Source organism: Pantherophis guttatus, chromosome 10 (assembly GCF_059756535.1).
Source record: "Pantherophis guttatus breed Tessera chromosome 10, ASM5975653v1, whole genome shotgun sequence".
Lineage (NCBI taxonomy): Eukaryota > Metazoa > Chordata > Lepidosauria > Squamata > Colubridae > Pantherophis > Pantherophis guttatus.
Window position 1 is genome coordinate 28,198,629 of NC_142072.1, and position 15,178 is coordinate 28,213,806.

The 15,178-nt window shown below is 46.3% G+C and overlaps 1 protein-coding gene across 1 annotated transcript in view; it reads right to left on the reverse strand.

The window, feature by feature from the left end:
• The window catches only part of HPCA (hippocalcin), a 31,034-nt gene that overhangs the window by 2,164 nt on the left and 13,692 nt on the right, over positions 1-15,178 (reverse strand). The window contains exons 2-3 of the mRNA XM_034413230.3: positions 9,956-10,352; positions 3,535-3,640 (exon numbers count right to left, since the gene is read on the reverse strand). Coding sequence (XP_034269121.1) covers positions 3,535-3,640; positions 9,956-10,333 — 484 coding nt within the window. The 5' untranslated portion in view covers positions 10,334-10,352. The remainder of the gene's footprint in view (positions 1-3,534; positions 3,641-9,955; positions 10,353-15,178) is intronic.

The window sequence follows — 15,178 nt, forward strand, 5'->3', positions numbered from 1 at the left end:
AGTGAAGGGCATGTTGCCTGCCATTCACACAAATGGAGCTGTGTGTGCGCGCATGCACCTGCCATGCACACGCCCCTGTCCCTGGCTGGGCCCCCAAGCTGGAAAGGTTGGGGACCGCTGCTCCAATGTATTTAGCAGCCACGAGTAGAGTTCAGAGATTTTGCGTTGCTCGAGAACAGCCTCCCCTGGCTGGGGAATTCTGGGAGTTGAAGTCTACCCATTTCAAGCTGCCAAGGTTGAGAAATAGTCCCGGTAGTCGTTGCCTTACAATCCCAATTGGGACCAGAATTTCCATTGCTAAGCAAGGTTGTCACTAAGTGCATTGTGCCTGGTTTTACAACCTTTCTTCGTATGGTTGTTAAACGAATCACTGCCAGTGTTAAGTGGTTGTTAAGCGAACCTGGCTTCTCCCATTGGCCTTGCTTGTCGGAAGCTGGCTGAGAAGGTGGCGCCTGGCAATCGCAGGATCCTGCAGCCGTCGTAAAGGCATGCCCGTTGCCATGTGTCAGTTTCAATCATGTGACCAGGGGGATGCTGAGACAGTCATAAGGGCGAGGACCGGTTGTAAGTCACTTTTTTCTAGTGCCGCTGTAACCACGAATGGTCACTAAGCCAATGGTTGTAAGGTGAGGAATACCCACAGCATCAAATGCTTTCTTTTACCCATCAGTTATTTTAGGCCTGTTTCTGCTTAGAGGCCGGTCTTTTGACCTGCGAAAGAGGTGAGCTGCTTCTGGTGTATGTCACACCCATCCTTTAGGTCTCTCTTTAATGGAGGGGGGGGGCAGAGGGGGAGTAGTCATCTCCCCACAGAAAATATTCAGCTGGCTGAAACGTCCACCCATTTCTCTTGAGCAGCTGCAGCTGCAGAGCTGGTGGCCTGCTGGTCCTAGCCACGGAAGGCCATCCACAATGGGGAAGGGGGGACGTGTCAAAAAATCAAGATGGGTAACAACTGTAGCCCCCTCCCCTTGGTAGTAGCAACTCGAGCTTTTTGATCCTTCTCCCCCGTGGATTTCCTTGCAGGGTCAGGAGGGGTGGGCCAGATTTGCACTGTCCTAAAGCAGGGGTCCCCAATCTTTCCGGCTTGGCAACCCAGTCCAACGCGGTGGGGGTGGGGGAGGCGTGTGAGTGGCAGGCATCCATCCATTTGTGTAAGTGGCAGGTGCGTGTGCCCTCCATTTGTGCGAATGGAGCGCATGCAAGGGCTGGTACCAGAGGTGGGTTTCTGACCAGTTCTGGAGAACCGGTAGCGGAAATTTTGAGTAGTTCAGAGAACCGGTAGTAAAAATTTTGACTGGCCCTGCCCCCATCTATTCTCTGCCTCCCAAGTCCCAGCTGATCGGGAGGGAATGGGGATTTTGCAATATCCTTCCCCTGCCACGCCCACCAAGCCATGTCACACCCACCAAGCCACACCCACAGAACCAATAGTAAAAAAAATTGAAACCCATCACTGGCTAGTACCCTCTGTTCACGCAAATGCCCGCCACTCGCACAAGTATTTATTTATTTTATTTATTTTATTTTATTTCCAATTTATATACCGCCCTTCTCTCTGAGGACTCAGGGCAGTGTACAGCCAGAATTAAGAACATGAAATACAAATATTAAAAAACAATTAAAATGTATATAAATTTGGCCCAAAAATTAAAAATCACAAACCAATTTAAAACTTTTAAAAATTTCTTCTTAAGCCAGCCCGGCTTGCTGGAAAAAGTGGGTTTTAAGGGCACGGCGGAAGGCGCTGAGGTCTTGGATTCTCCTTATCTCTGGGGGCAACTGATTCCAGAGGGTGGGTGCCCCCACAGAGAAGGCCCTCCCCCTGGGGGTCACCAGCCAGCACTGTTTGGCTGATGGCACCCCGAGGAGGCCCTCTCTGTGGGAGCACACGGGTCGATGGGAGGCCGTCGGTGGCAGCAGGCGGTCTCGAAGATAGCTAGGCCCGATGCCATGGAGCGCTTTAAAGGTGATAACCAACACCTTGAAGCGCACCCGGAAGACCACCGGCAAGCGTGTGTGAAGTAGAGCTTCACACACGCTTGCCCCTCTCTCCTGCGGCCCAGTTTCATATAGGTCATGGCCCAGTAGTGGGCCGCAGCCCTGAGGTTTGGGACTCCTGCCCAAAAGCATCTTTGGCCCTCCTTAAAAAATCCAATCTCCGATATTTTCACCTCTTGCTATTCGGATAAAAACGGGCAGGGCTTGGATCGCATGGTTTGGGGCCCCATCCGGACTTTTGTGACTGCATGCCTGCAGGTTCCCCTGATTCCTAGGCAAAATGAGTGCCTTGTCAGTGCAACCTTAGGATCCCAACTATAATCCTTGGCCTCTTCCAAAATTGGGAAATCTGACAGAAAACCTTTCAGCCCAGCCAATTTCTTGCTGCTTCACCCCACAGCTCCCAGGAAGGTGCAAAGGACTCCCTGTGTGGAGAAGCCCCCTCGCTGGACTGGGGGGGCGAGTTCCTAATGCTGGAATGCCACTGTTGCTTTTAAGCGGGCACAACTTGTTGGGCCCATGGCTGCCTTTTGATCTCTACACAGAATGAGAGAGTGCAGCAAACCAAACTTTTATGCAGGTATCCTCGACTTACAACCACAAAAAAGGACGTAAAATTCCATCATGAAGTGGTGTAGTTGTTAAGCAAGGCATCACACGGCCACCTTATTCTGTGGCCTTTTTTGCAGAGGTTTTTAAGCGAAGCATTGTGTGACTGCAACTTGCAACCTTCCCGGTAGCTTTCCCATCGACTTTGTCTTTTGGAAGCAACAACACAAGCCCAGGATGCTGCAGCAGCATCAATACACGCGGGTTGCCAGGCACCCAAATTGTGATCATGAGACCATGGAGACACTGAGACAGTCGTGTGAGGACCGGTTGATGTCACTTTTTTCAGCCCTGTTGTAACTTTGAATTGTTGCTAAATGAATGGGTGTGAGTTGAGGATTGCCTGTCATAGGTGCAGACATGTTGCCTTCTGAAGCATGATGGCAGAGGCAGAGCCCCCAACCAGGAGGGACGGCCATCCCTGAGCCTGGAAGATGGGGTGGAAAAAGAGGCTAGCCTTCCCTGCTTCTGCTTTGGCAGAAAGGAGGAATTTACACTATGAATGCCTGCTGAGCAGCCCTGATCTCCCTCTGGCTTCCTCTAATGGGCAGAGCAGTTCACTGCCCTCAGCACCCGGCCCTTTTCCTAGAAGACGACTAACATACGCTGTGCAGTGATGCAAAAATGACCTGCAAGATCTTTTTTTTTAAGGGCAGCATCTGACCACCTTATTTTTCTTATTCTTCATCAAATGTAATATGCTTGTGTTGGAAGGAAGGGAGGGAGGGAGGGAGGAGGCCTATATTAAGGCAAAATACTAGAAATTACTAGCCAGCAGTGCCTCCCTGGCAGAGCTGTGGGGCAACCTCCTTCCCCCCCCACAGCCGCTTGTCACTGTATTTAATCAGCTTTCCTGCCTTCTTGCTTAAAAGCTCTGGATTTACTGATGAGCTTGTGTCTTAATCTCTCTGTCTCCTCATTTACCATCATTATTGGTATCCATCTGTCGGAAGATTTTTTCCGTCCGTTTCTCGGGGGTTGATTCATCATCTGGCATCTTCATCACTGATGAGACCATTTTGTAGATAGCCTGGAGAAAAGGAAGAGGAGCAGGAGCAAAGTCTGTAGAGGCTTTGGATTCTGCCAAGGACCCCCCAAGATTCCTATGATGGGAAACAGGGCTTGCACTGAATGAGGCCGGCACAGATGGACTGGAGGGGGACATCCCGGCTACACCCCTGCAGGTAAGCCTGGCCTATTGAGGTGATCCGCTCGGCAGTTGGCAGCCCCACTTTGGATCTACGACATCTGCCTCTGCTCTTGACATGGGCAAGCGAGACCTCTCTAATCCCACCAACCCAACTCAACATGCTTCTCCTTTCCAACCAATTGGTTTGCGGCTGCCACTGCTTATCCCAGTATGGAAACTGAAAACAAGAGAAAAGTTCAATGTTCCTCAACTTACGAACATAATTGAGCCCAAAATTTATGTTACTAAGCAAGACAGTTGAGTTTTGCCCCATTTTACAACCATTTGCCCCATTTTACGACCTTTCTTGTCCCAGTTAAGTGAATCACTGCAGTTATTAGGTAAGACAGCTGTTGGGCGAATGGGGCTTCCACATGGACTTTGCTTGTCGGAAGGTTGCAAAAAGTGATCACGGGGCCCCTGGACATTGCGACCGTCGTTATTATGAGTTGGTTGTCAAGCATCTGAATGTAAACCATGTGGCCATGGAGATGCTACAACGGTCATAAGTCACTTTTTTCAGTGCTGTTGTAACTCTGAACAGTCACTAAATGAGAAGTTGAAGACTACCTGTATTAGAAATACATTTGTCTTGCAGTTGTTGCTGTTAAATTGTCTATGTGCAATTTGGAAAATAAAAATGTTCAGTATGAATGTTACAGTCCTATTGTGCCTGGCACATTAACAGATGAACAGAGTTGGAAGGGACCTTGTAGGTCATCTAGTCCAACCTCCCGCCCCAAGCAGGAGACTCTACACCAGGGGTGTCAAACTCAAGGTCCACAGGCTGGATCCGGCCGGCAGGGTGCTTAAATCCAGCCCACGGGGCTGGCCAGGAAATATCAAAGGACAGGCCCGTGGTGCCTCATCCAGCCAAAACAGGCTGTACAACCTGTTTTTGGCTGGCAGAGTGCTGCTGGAGGCTGGGGAGGCCAAAAATGGGGTGCGCAGAGTATCCATGTGCCTCCTTTTGGCCAGCAGGGTGCTGTAGGGGGTGTCCGTCCCGTCTCCCGCCCCTGCCCCCCCCCGCCAGCCCACATAGGCTGATCCGGCCCTCAAAGAAATCTGTTTTGATATCCCTGTCCTACACCATTTCTGACAAATGGCAGTCCAGGCTCTTCTTGAAAGCCTCCAGTGATGAAGCTTCCACAACTTCCAAAGGCAACTTCTGTTCCATGGGTTGATTGTTCTCACTGTCAGAAAATTTCTTCTTATTTCTAGGTTGAATCTCTCCTTGATCAGTTTCCATCCATTATTCCTTGTTTGGCCTTCAGGTGCCTTGGAAAATAGCTTGACTCCTTCCTCTCTGTGGCAGCCCCTCCAATATTGGAAGACTGCTATCATGTCTCCCCTGGTCCTTCTCTTCACTAGACCAGCCATGCCCAGTTCCTGCAACTGTTCATCGTGTGTTTTAGCCTCCAGTCCCCTAATCCTCTTGGTTGCTCTTCTCTGCACTCTTTCTAGAGTCTCAACATCTTTTTTATAGTGATGACCAAAACTAGATGCAGTATTCTAGGTGTGGTCTTACTAAGGGTTTACAGAGTGGTATTAGTACCTCACTTGATCTTGATTGGATCCCTCTGTTAATGCAGTTTAGGATTGCATTGGCTTTTTTGGCTGCCGCTGCACACTACTGGCTTATCTTTAACTGGTTGTTCACTAAGGCTCCAAGATCTCTCTCACAGTTACTGCTATTAAGCCTGGTTTCACCCAGTCTATATGTGTCCTTTTGGTTTTTCTTGCCTAAGTGCAAGACTTTATTTTTCTCTATGCTGAATTTCATTTTGTTAGATAGGGCCCAGGGTTCAAGTCTGTCAAGATCCATGTGGTTCTTCAGCCTATCATCTAGGGTTTTGGCTATTCCTGTTGCAAATGGATGATAATCCTTAAGTTATGACTGTAATGGGAGCCTGCCCATCAAAATTGTAACTCATGATGATCGCAAAGGAGGTTGGTCATGTGATTGACCTGATTTTAGGACTCTTTTTGTAGTAGTAGTTAAGCAAACTGCAGGGTTGTTGTGAACCAATGGTTCGCCTTAGGTGCGATTTTGCCAAAACCCAGAAGTAACTGCCAGTTTTCGTCAAAACCTTTGTAAAACAAGGTCATGTGATTAGGAGGCACTGCAAACGTCTGTAAATGCGATTCTGTTGCTGAGCACCCGATGTCCAGTCATGTAACCACAGGCTGACTGTCTGAGCTTCGAATCCGGGCCGTAAGCACCTCTCAGGCCCATCAAAACTATGAACAGTTGCTACAGCTACTAGTCATAAGTCAATGCCTACCTGTATGTTCTTTTCTAAACCAGCCTGCCCCAGACTGACTCCTTTGAAGATACTTATGACTAGACTTTCCATCATCCCCGGCCAGCATGGTTGTTGTTCTATGGGGAGAAGATGTGGTCATCCCAGCCCTGGAGGCCAAAGGAGGAAAGGTGCTCTCAGCCTGTTGGCTCTCGTCTCTATCCCTGCCCCGAGAGGGTTTCCCCCCCTCCTTTTCTGCTCCAGGAGCTGAGAAAGATGCATTTACCATCGGCCAGTCTGGGACTCTGGGCCCCCAGGCAGCTCAGGACAGATCTGATGGGGCAGAAGCACTTTTTCCCTGTAATATTCAGCCAGTCTGTTATTCCCCAGCAGACCGTGACAGAATACGTTGACAATTCGCATGCACAACTCGATAGCTGGACTGCTAACAGTAGAAGGGGAGTCAACCAGAATGGCAGCAGACAGCTCAAGCAGGCGGATCGTTTGGGAAAAGCAACAGTCCGCAGAGTAGCCTGAGGACAAGACTGGTCAGCAAAAAATAAACCTTTTGTTTACCCTCAAGTTTCTAGAGGGTAATGGCAAAATTAAGATGGTGACTGTAATTGCAGCTGCACCTATTTTTATATGCAATGCATTTTATGTGCAATCCCTTTTTGGACAGTATCCTGCAATCATCCCTGGTGAGAACCAAAACAGTAACACTGAGGATAGCCTGCGTTATGGGCTTGCAATGTTGATCAACGTCCAGCAGAGGGCACTACAGATACGGGCAGGAGTAAGAAAGTAAGATGGAAATTGAGACCAAGATCTCCACCTACCCATCCCTTCTGGCTGGTCTTCTGGAACTCAACCCAGAACTTCTATGCTGGATGCTGAAAGGAAAGCAGCAAGTTTGTCTGCCAGCTGCTTTTTAATATCCAGGGGCACCTGGGTTGTGAACTGGGCAAATTTATTAACGACACTCACAAATATATTTAGCCAGGCAGAGATGCAGCAGATGCCTTCACACAGCATGCTAGAGATACCTTCAGGGTGGGATGAATCCAGCATGTTTGATTTGCTTGTTGTTTGATGGATTATGAAAAGTCAGACCAGTTAAATTCAACTCCCAGATTAACGCAGCCACTGAATGATTCTCTTGGTCATTCAGTGTCCTTCCTTGGCTGACCCAAAATTATAATCCAAACTTGTCTGAATTGGAAAGCCATCTGCAAAACAACAAGTGCCCAGTCTTTCCCAGGAGACCTCCATGTCCAGGAATGCCCCATAGAGACTCATGGCCTTTCTTAGGATGGGCAACCCATGCCTTTGGTTTTCTCTGGAACTGTTCCCATGTGCCCAGATTAAAGGGCAAAGGGAAACAGGGATGGTGGCAATCAGGAAGGGCAGACCTATCAAGACCATGCTTTGTAAACAGTTTGGGCAGCCATTATGGGAAGGATAAGCCACCTCCAACTACAGGTTTCCAAGGTTCATCAATGCTGCAAACTTCCCCCCACAAAAAAATCTCCCCCTTTTCAACTTCATATGGATGTAAAGAGGTGCCAGTCCCAGGAGGGATTGGAGGACCCAGAGGTCTCCGCACCTCATCTGGGCATGTTTTGCAGTGTCCATTCAAATGCTTTAGACCTCTAAAACAAGAATCTGATTCAGAAGACTCCTTGGTTTCCATCTACCTGCACTAAGAAGGCATCCTCTCAGCAATGTTCTTTTTTTTTCTTCCTCAGAGACCGTATCACCATTAAAATTCAGTTATAGCCCACAGTCCAAAAGATTCACAGCCGACTTGCAGCAATCTGAATTTTTTCTGGCATTCCCCAGAAATCTATCAGTAGCTGCCTTAGCTTAGATGTGATAAACATCAACAAACTGTATCTCTACGTGGAATAAAAAAGAATCCACAAATTGAATTTGACTTTTAAAGCATCCCTTCTCATCTTCTGGGCAGGTGGGGGAATATTCACAGAAGATACTGTTTTTAGAAAACAACAAAACATGTTTTTCTTCTGGAAAATATCACCAAGTGAAGGTTCGTTGATGCAACATAGTTCACAGAATGTATTAAGCTGCATTTTTGGCATGTTTACACTGTGATTCTAAAGGTGCTTTATTCAATAAACCAGACCTAAACAAATTATGTCTTAACACAGGGGTGAAATCTAGCAGGTTCTGACAGGTTCTGGAGAACCGGTAGCGGAAATTTTGAGTAGTTTGGAGAACCAGCAAATAACATCTCTGGCTGGCCCCAGAGTAGGGAGGGAATGGGGATTTTGCAGTATCCTTCCCCTGGAGTTGGGAGGGAATGGGGATTTTGCAGTATCCTTCCCCCAGGAGTGGGGAAGGAATGGGAATTTTGCAGTATCCTTCCCCTGCCACACCCATCAAGCCACGCCCATAGAACTGGTAGTAAAAAAATCTGAAGTTCACCACTGCCTTAACATGATGTTTCTGTCATCCCTGTTCCTACCTGGGAATCAGTTCTGGAAGCTGCCAATACCCAGAAATATAACCTTGGACCTTTTGCAAGTCTAATCCACTCTGCATGTGCATAAAATGAATCTCTAACGTCTGCAAAGACACATTTGAGGGAGCAGAAGAGAACTGTAGGAGAGCCTCTCCCAATTTCCTTACTCTAATCTGCTCTCCTCTGCCCTTAGCTCTACCTCCACCCACCCCACCCAATGCAACCTGCATTTATGGAGCCACCAGAGACAAAGGAGGCGGGGCTTTCGTTCTGAGCCAATGAAGACAGTCTCGGGGGTATCCAAAGACATTTTTTCCAGGGAATTTCTAGATGGCTCTGCTGCCTCCCACACTGAGCATCCTGTTCTCCCACGCAGCTTCTGCTTTTCTTTCATTCCCCAGAAGTCATGAAGGAAGGAAAGGCAGAAGAGCCGCATCCCCCTCAGCCGATAGTGCTGGGACCTCTGCAGTGAAAGCAGCCAGATGCAAAACAGCTGACAGGGAGAACAAAACCAGAGGAAAATTGGTGGAAAACCCTGCTCTCCCTCTGCAGCTCCAAGCCCTGTTCTGACCAGCTCTGGCTCAGTCTGAAAGCTAAAAGCTTTAATCAGTTTAATTGCTAGATTAACAGCACACTTAAGATTAGTTACCCTTTACAGACTGGATTTTCCCACTCAGTAATTAGGGTCCCCTGCTTTAATCACTTCACTCAGCATATTAACCCATGGCTTTAGTTGATTAATTGTGGAGAAGATCTGGGGGGGCGGTTTGGGGGGGACGACAATTTTAAGAACCAGGATGGCCAACTTCAGCTACTTTGACTTCTTAGTTGAATTAAGAACATTTAGATATTTAGAATATTGGGGTTCTCAGAAGTCAGGAAGATGCTGTTTTAAAATGATAAGACTCAAAAATTAGGCCAAAAAGGGCTATGAATTCCTCAGTTCTTCTCACCATCCATCCTTCCCCTTCATCTGACTGCAGAAGAGACTGTTGTTGGGGCAGCTGGCCAGAGCTTGGGGGAAGGGAGGGAGGGAGGGAGGGAATGGGTGAGCCTACAATGTAATTTATGATTTCATGATGCCAGTTCACCAAACCTTCATGCCGTGTTGAGTTCACATAACATGTTAAATTTTACTATGCCTCTTTTAAAAACTATCAACGTTCCTCCCCACCCCGTATTTCAGGCTTGCAATCCTCTGGGGGCTGGCATGCTATGGGTGTTTGCGTCTTGCCACGAGCCTTATGCTAAAAGCTGTCGAAAGACGCCTCCCTGGCCACTCATACGTCCAGGCCTCTGAGTTCAGCTCTAGCAACCCATGAAGACTCCGCTACTATGGGTTGCCAAAAGAGATCAGCAAAGGTTTCTCTTGGGAGGCGTCAGGACTTTGCTGGGGGGGGGGGCGGTGAGGGAGGGGCGACGGCTCACCTGGACAATCTCCAGCATCTCTTCCTTGCTGATGTAGCCATTGCCATCCAGGTCGTACATGCTGAAAGCCCACATCAGCTTCTGCTCCAGTTTCCCCCGGGAGGTGACGCTCAGCGCGATGATGAACTCTCGGAAGTCGATGGTGCCGTCGCCATTGGTGTCAAAAGTGCGGAAGACGTGCTCGGCAAACTTGGAGGCGTCCCCATAAGGGAAGAAGTTGGCGTAGATTTTCTTGAACTCCTCCACATTGAGGATGCCCGTGGGGCAGTCTTTCAGGAATCCCTTGTACCACTCCTGGAGCTCCAGGTCAGAGAATTCGGTGTTCTCCCGCAGGTCTTGGAGCATTTCTGGACGCAGCTTGCTGTTCTGCTTTCCCATGACTGACGCGGGTTGCGAGCTGAAACACAAGGCACAAAGAGAACTTTGGCATCGACTAGGCCCACAAATGTGGCCATTTCTCTGGCTGCCTCTCCAGGGGAACCTCACGCACGTTGTGTGCTTGTTTATACGTGCAACACTGAGTGCTAGAAACTTGCTTCTGGGTTTTAAAATGTAATTTGGATGTTCAACAACTCAGCTCTGTGCTCTATGAAGTCATAGGACACAGAACACAGACAGGCCAGAAAATGTGAGTGTTCCTGTTTCTGTTAGATTATCAAATGGTTCTGTAGTTTGAAGAAAGCAGGAAGGGACATCACGACTTTTTGAAAGGCTAAAACCATTATGTCTCCTCACTCGATTTTGGTCCTTTGGAGGAAAAACACACAGCATCTTCCTCCAGCAGGAAATACCTCTACCTCCTCCCCCATTCTTCTGGGGAGAAGAATGGCATCCTCCACGAAATACACCCCGGCTCTCCCTCTTGCAAGGAATTGTGTTTGTTTTATTCACAATTTTCATAGTTGCATTCAAGGCAATTCATGACTTGGGAATGCAAAAGAAATCAGTGTGGATTAATAAAATGCAGTCCAATAGAAACGGCCAGAAGCAAGTTCTCACCACGGCATCAGAAGCAGAAGCAGCAAAATTAATAGAAATATTTTATGCAAGGCACATCTCAGGCTTACAAAAATAAAGCTGTTTTCGCTTCATGCTGAGAGAAGCCTTGGCAGGGTTGGCAGCAGCCTGATCTGGCCAAGATTGCTGGGCTCCCACAAAACTGACAATCCTGGCCATTTCCTGCCCCAGCCCCAAACCCTTCAAAGTTGTTGATTCCTGGGGACCCAACCGCAGGTTTTGGGAGGGCCTGGGCTTCCCCACTGCATCCACAGCTATGTGAAATCCATCCTGTTTGGAATTTAGTCTTGGTGGCTAAAATGGATTCATTAGATTTTATTTCAAGTTTGCTGGATGATCCAAAGAATTCTTTACAACCATGTTTCTCAGCCTCAGCAGTTTTACCAAGTTTTAATAAGGCAGGGTTTTAGGTCCAACACTCTTCATACCTTACATAAATGACCTTTGTGATTTTATTTATTATTTATTTATTTATTTATTTATTTATTTACATACATACATACATACATACATACATACATACATACATACATACATACATTTCTATACCGCCCTTCTCCAATAGGATTCAGGGCGGTGAACAGCCAGAGTAAAAAACAGAACATACAAAATTTAAAAGCAATTTAAAATAATTAAATATTTTGGCCGTAAATTAAAACAACCCAATTTAAAATCAATTTAAAATTTAACTCAAGCCAGCCCAGCTAGTTGAAATAAATAGGTTTTCAGGGCCCAACGAAAAATCCGGAGGTCTGTTATTGTACGTAACTCTGGGGGGAGGTTGTTCCAGAGGGTGGGCGCCGCCACAGAGAAGGCTCTCCCCCTGGGGGTCGCCAGCCGACATTGTCTGGCGGACGGCATCCTGAGGAGGCCCACTCTGTGCGAGCGTACTGGCCGGTGGGAGGCTATTGGTGGCAGAAGGCGGTCTCGTAAATACCCCGGCCCTAAGCCATGGAGCGCTTTAAAGGTGGTCACAACACCTTGAAGCGCACCCGGAAGACCACCGGGAGCCAGTGCAGCTCGAGCAGGAGAGGTGTCACATGGGAGCGCCTCGTCGCCCCCATAATCCCCCACGCGGCCGCGTTCTGGACCAGCTGGAGCCTCTGGGTGCACCCCAGGGGGAGCCCCATGTAGAGAGCATTGCAGTAGTCCAGGCGGGAAGTGACGAGTGCCTGAGTGAGTGTGCGTAGGGAGTCCCGATCTAGAAAGGGGCGTAACTGGCGTATCAGGCAAACCTGATAAAAAGCCCCCCTGACCACGGCCGTCAAATGATCTTCTAAAGACAGCCGTGCGTCCAGGAGGACGCCCAAGTTACGAGCCCTCTCCGTGGGGGCGAGTAATTTGCCCCCAATGGCGTCAGCTGGCTATATTGGGACACCGGAAGCCACAAGAGCAACTGTGTTCTCTTCGCTGATGATGTTAAACTATTCAACACCACCGACAATACAACTACCCTTCAAAAAGACCTTGACTATGTGTCAGATTGGTCTAACAAATGGCAACATCAAATCTCAACCAACAAATGCTCTGTCTTGCACATTGGCAAAAAAAAAAAAAAATCAAAACATAAAATACAAATTAGATGGACATGACCTTGTAGATGACCCTCACTCTGTCAAGGAACTTGGAGTACTCATTTCTAAAGATCTAAGTGCCAGAGCCCACAGTAACAACATTGCCAAAAAAGCATTAAGAGTTGTTAACTTAATCTTGTGTGGCTTCTTCTCTGGTAATATTGTACTACTAACTAGAGCATACAAAACATTTGCTAGACCAATTCCTGAATACAGCTCATCTGTCTGGATCCGCACTGCATATCGGACATAAATACAATCAAGAGAGTTCAGAGATATATTACAAGAAGAGTCCTCCATTCCTCTAACTGCAATAAAATACCTTATGCCACCAGACTCCAAATTTTGGGCTTAAGACAATTTAGAACTATGCCGACTTCAGTCTGACCTACGCATAGTACATAAAATTATCTGCCACAATGTCCTTCCTATCAATGACTAGTTCAGCTGCAACCACAACAATACATGAGCAAATAATAGATACAAACTCAAGGTAAACCGTTCCAAACCCGATTGCAGAAAATATGACTTCAGTAACAGAGTGGTCAATGCCTGGAATGCACTACCTGACTCTGTAGTTTCTTCCCCAAAACTTTAACCTTAGACTGTCTACTGTTGACCTCACCCCTTTCCTATGAGATCTGTAAGGGTGCATAAGTGCACCAGCGTGCCTACCATCCCTGTCCTAATATTCCTTTTTACTTACTCTTTTCATGTATTCAAATTATGTTTATACTTTTACCTGTTATCTTATATATGCTTGACAAATAAATAAATAAATAAATAAAATAAAAAAATTGTCAACTTCAGCTCCCAGAAGTCACACATTTTAAAATTGCTGAGGTTGCAAAACACCAATCTGGAAGGACAGATGTCATATCCCCCCCAAAAAACGGGGGGGATACAAATACATATATTAATTCAGAAGATTTTAAAATTCAATTGAAACCAGAAACTTTTGGGACTACTGGATAAGTAACTAGAAAAGTCAGAGAACTTTGTTTTTATGTATGTTAACTGCAGTGACACTATTCTTCCCCACAGTGGAGGAATGGTTGGTGAAGATGGAGGGACTTGCAGAGATAGTTAAGTTGACCTTGATCAGAGAAAACACAATGTCTATGTTGATGGCTGACTGGAAACCCCTTATAGTCCTTTTGCATGAAACAGAAAAAATGTATTAATGATTTGTGGTTTTGATTAGAAGAAAACATTGAATAGGAAAAAAAGTGAGCTTTTTTTTAGAATAAGAGAAAATTTTGTAATTGTATCTATATTTGCTGCAAAGGAAACTGGAAGCTTCCATTTCTTTTTTATTCCTTCTTTCTGAACATTTCCTTCCTTCCCCCTCTCTCTCTTTATCCATAGGTTTCATGTTCTTTTTAAAACTTAAAATTTATACAAAACAAATGTCAGATTTTTTTTGTTGGTGATGCAAAACATTTGGGGACTCATTGACTCATCTTTTTTGGTCTTATGGGAGTCTGACACCTTTTTGAAATAACACTGTATATACATTTATGGACAAATATTTTAACATTATTTTTTTCAGTCATTAACCCTTCTACAGCTGATCCTTGACTTATGACCAATTGGTTAGTGCCTGTTCAAAGTTATGAGGGACTTCTGGAGGGCTACTCACCACTTAGTTTAAATGATTGCCCCTCCACCCCATGGTCATTTTGGGATCCGCATTTTGGGAGCTCAACAACTGGCCCTCATTTATGGTCACTTGCAGCATCCAGTGGTAACATGACCACAATTTGACGTTTTTGATAAAAACTGAAGTTTACTTTGGGTTCTCAATAAAAATGCAAGCCTGACACCCATAGTGAACAATGGCTTCATATTACGGCTGCTGCATGCACTTAATGACTGTTGCTAAAAAGGCCGTAAAATTGGGTTGGTCATCTGGGTGACCCACATTATGACTATCCTAACTAGCTGTATAACATATGGCATTGCCAAGTTCTGTGCAGCATTGCTCAAAATTGGTTGGGTGGTAACTTGTGTTAGGAACTGGATTTAATGGGCCCCTAGTTCACCACATTAGAATGTGTTGTAACTTGATAGCCTTCCACATAGCAGCCTTTTATACTCCCCTAAATCCAAGGCGGCTGCAATGGCTCAGCAGTTAAAGAAGGTGAGCTTGTCAGTTGAAAAGCGGGCAGCCCAGGGGTGAGCTCCCGTTCCTTGCTCCAGCTCCTGCCAACCTAGCAGTTCGAAAGCATGCAAGTATGAGTAGATAAATAGGTACCACTTCGGTGTGAATGTAATAGCGTTCCGTGCATCTCTGGCATACAGTCATGGTGGCCAGATGACCGTAGAAAAGTCTTCGTACAACGTTGGCTCCCTTGGCTAGGAAACGGAGATAAGCACCGCCCCTTCCCTCGAGTCAGACACGACAGGGAAGCCTTTCCCTTTTTTACATGATCATCCAACCCCTTCTCACTTTTTATATACTTTCAGTTTTTAATTCATGTCTTCTAGCATTTTATAGGTTTTTAAATATATATTTATTTTTACTGTATCTCACTTTCTTTAAACTGGTCTATAACTATTATAAAGATCTGAAAATTAGAAATGTTAATGTTATGCTAAATTATATCCCCAAACTTTGAAATCTGACTGA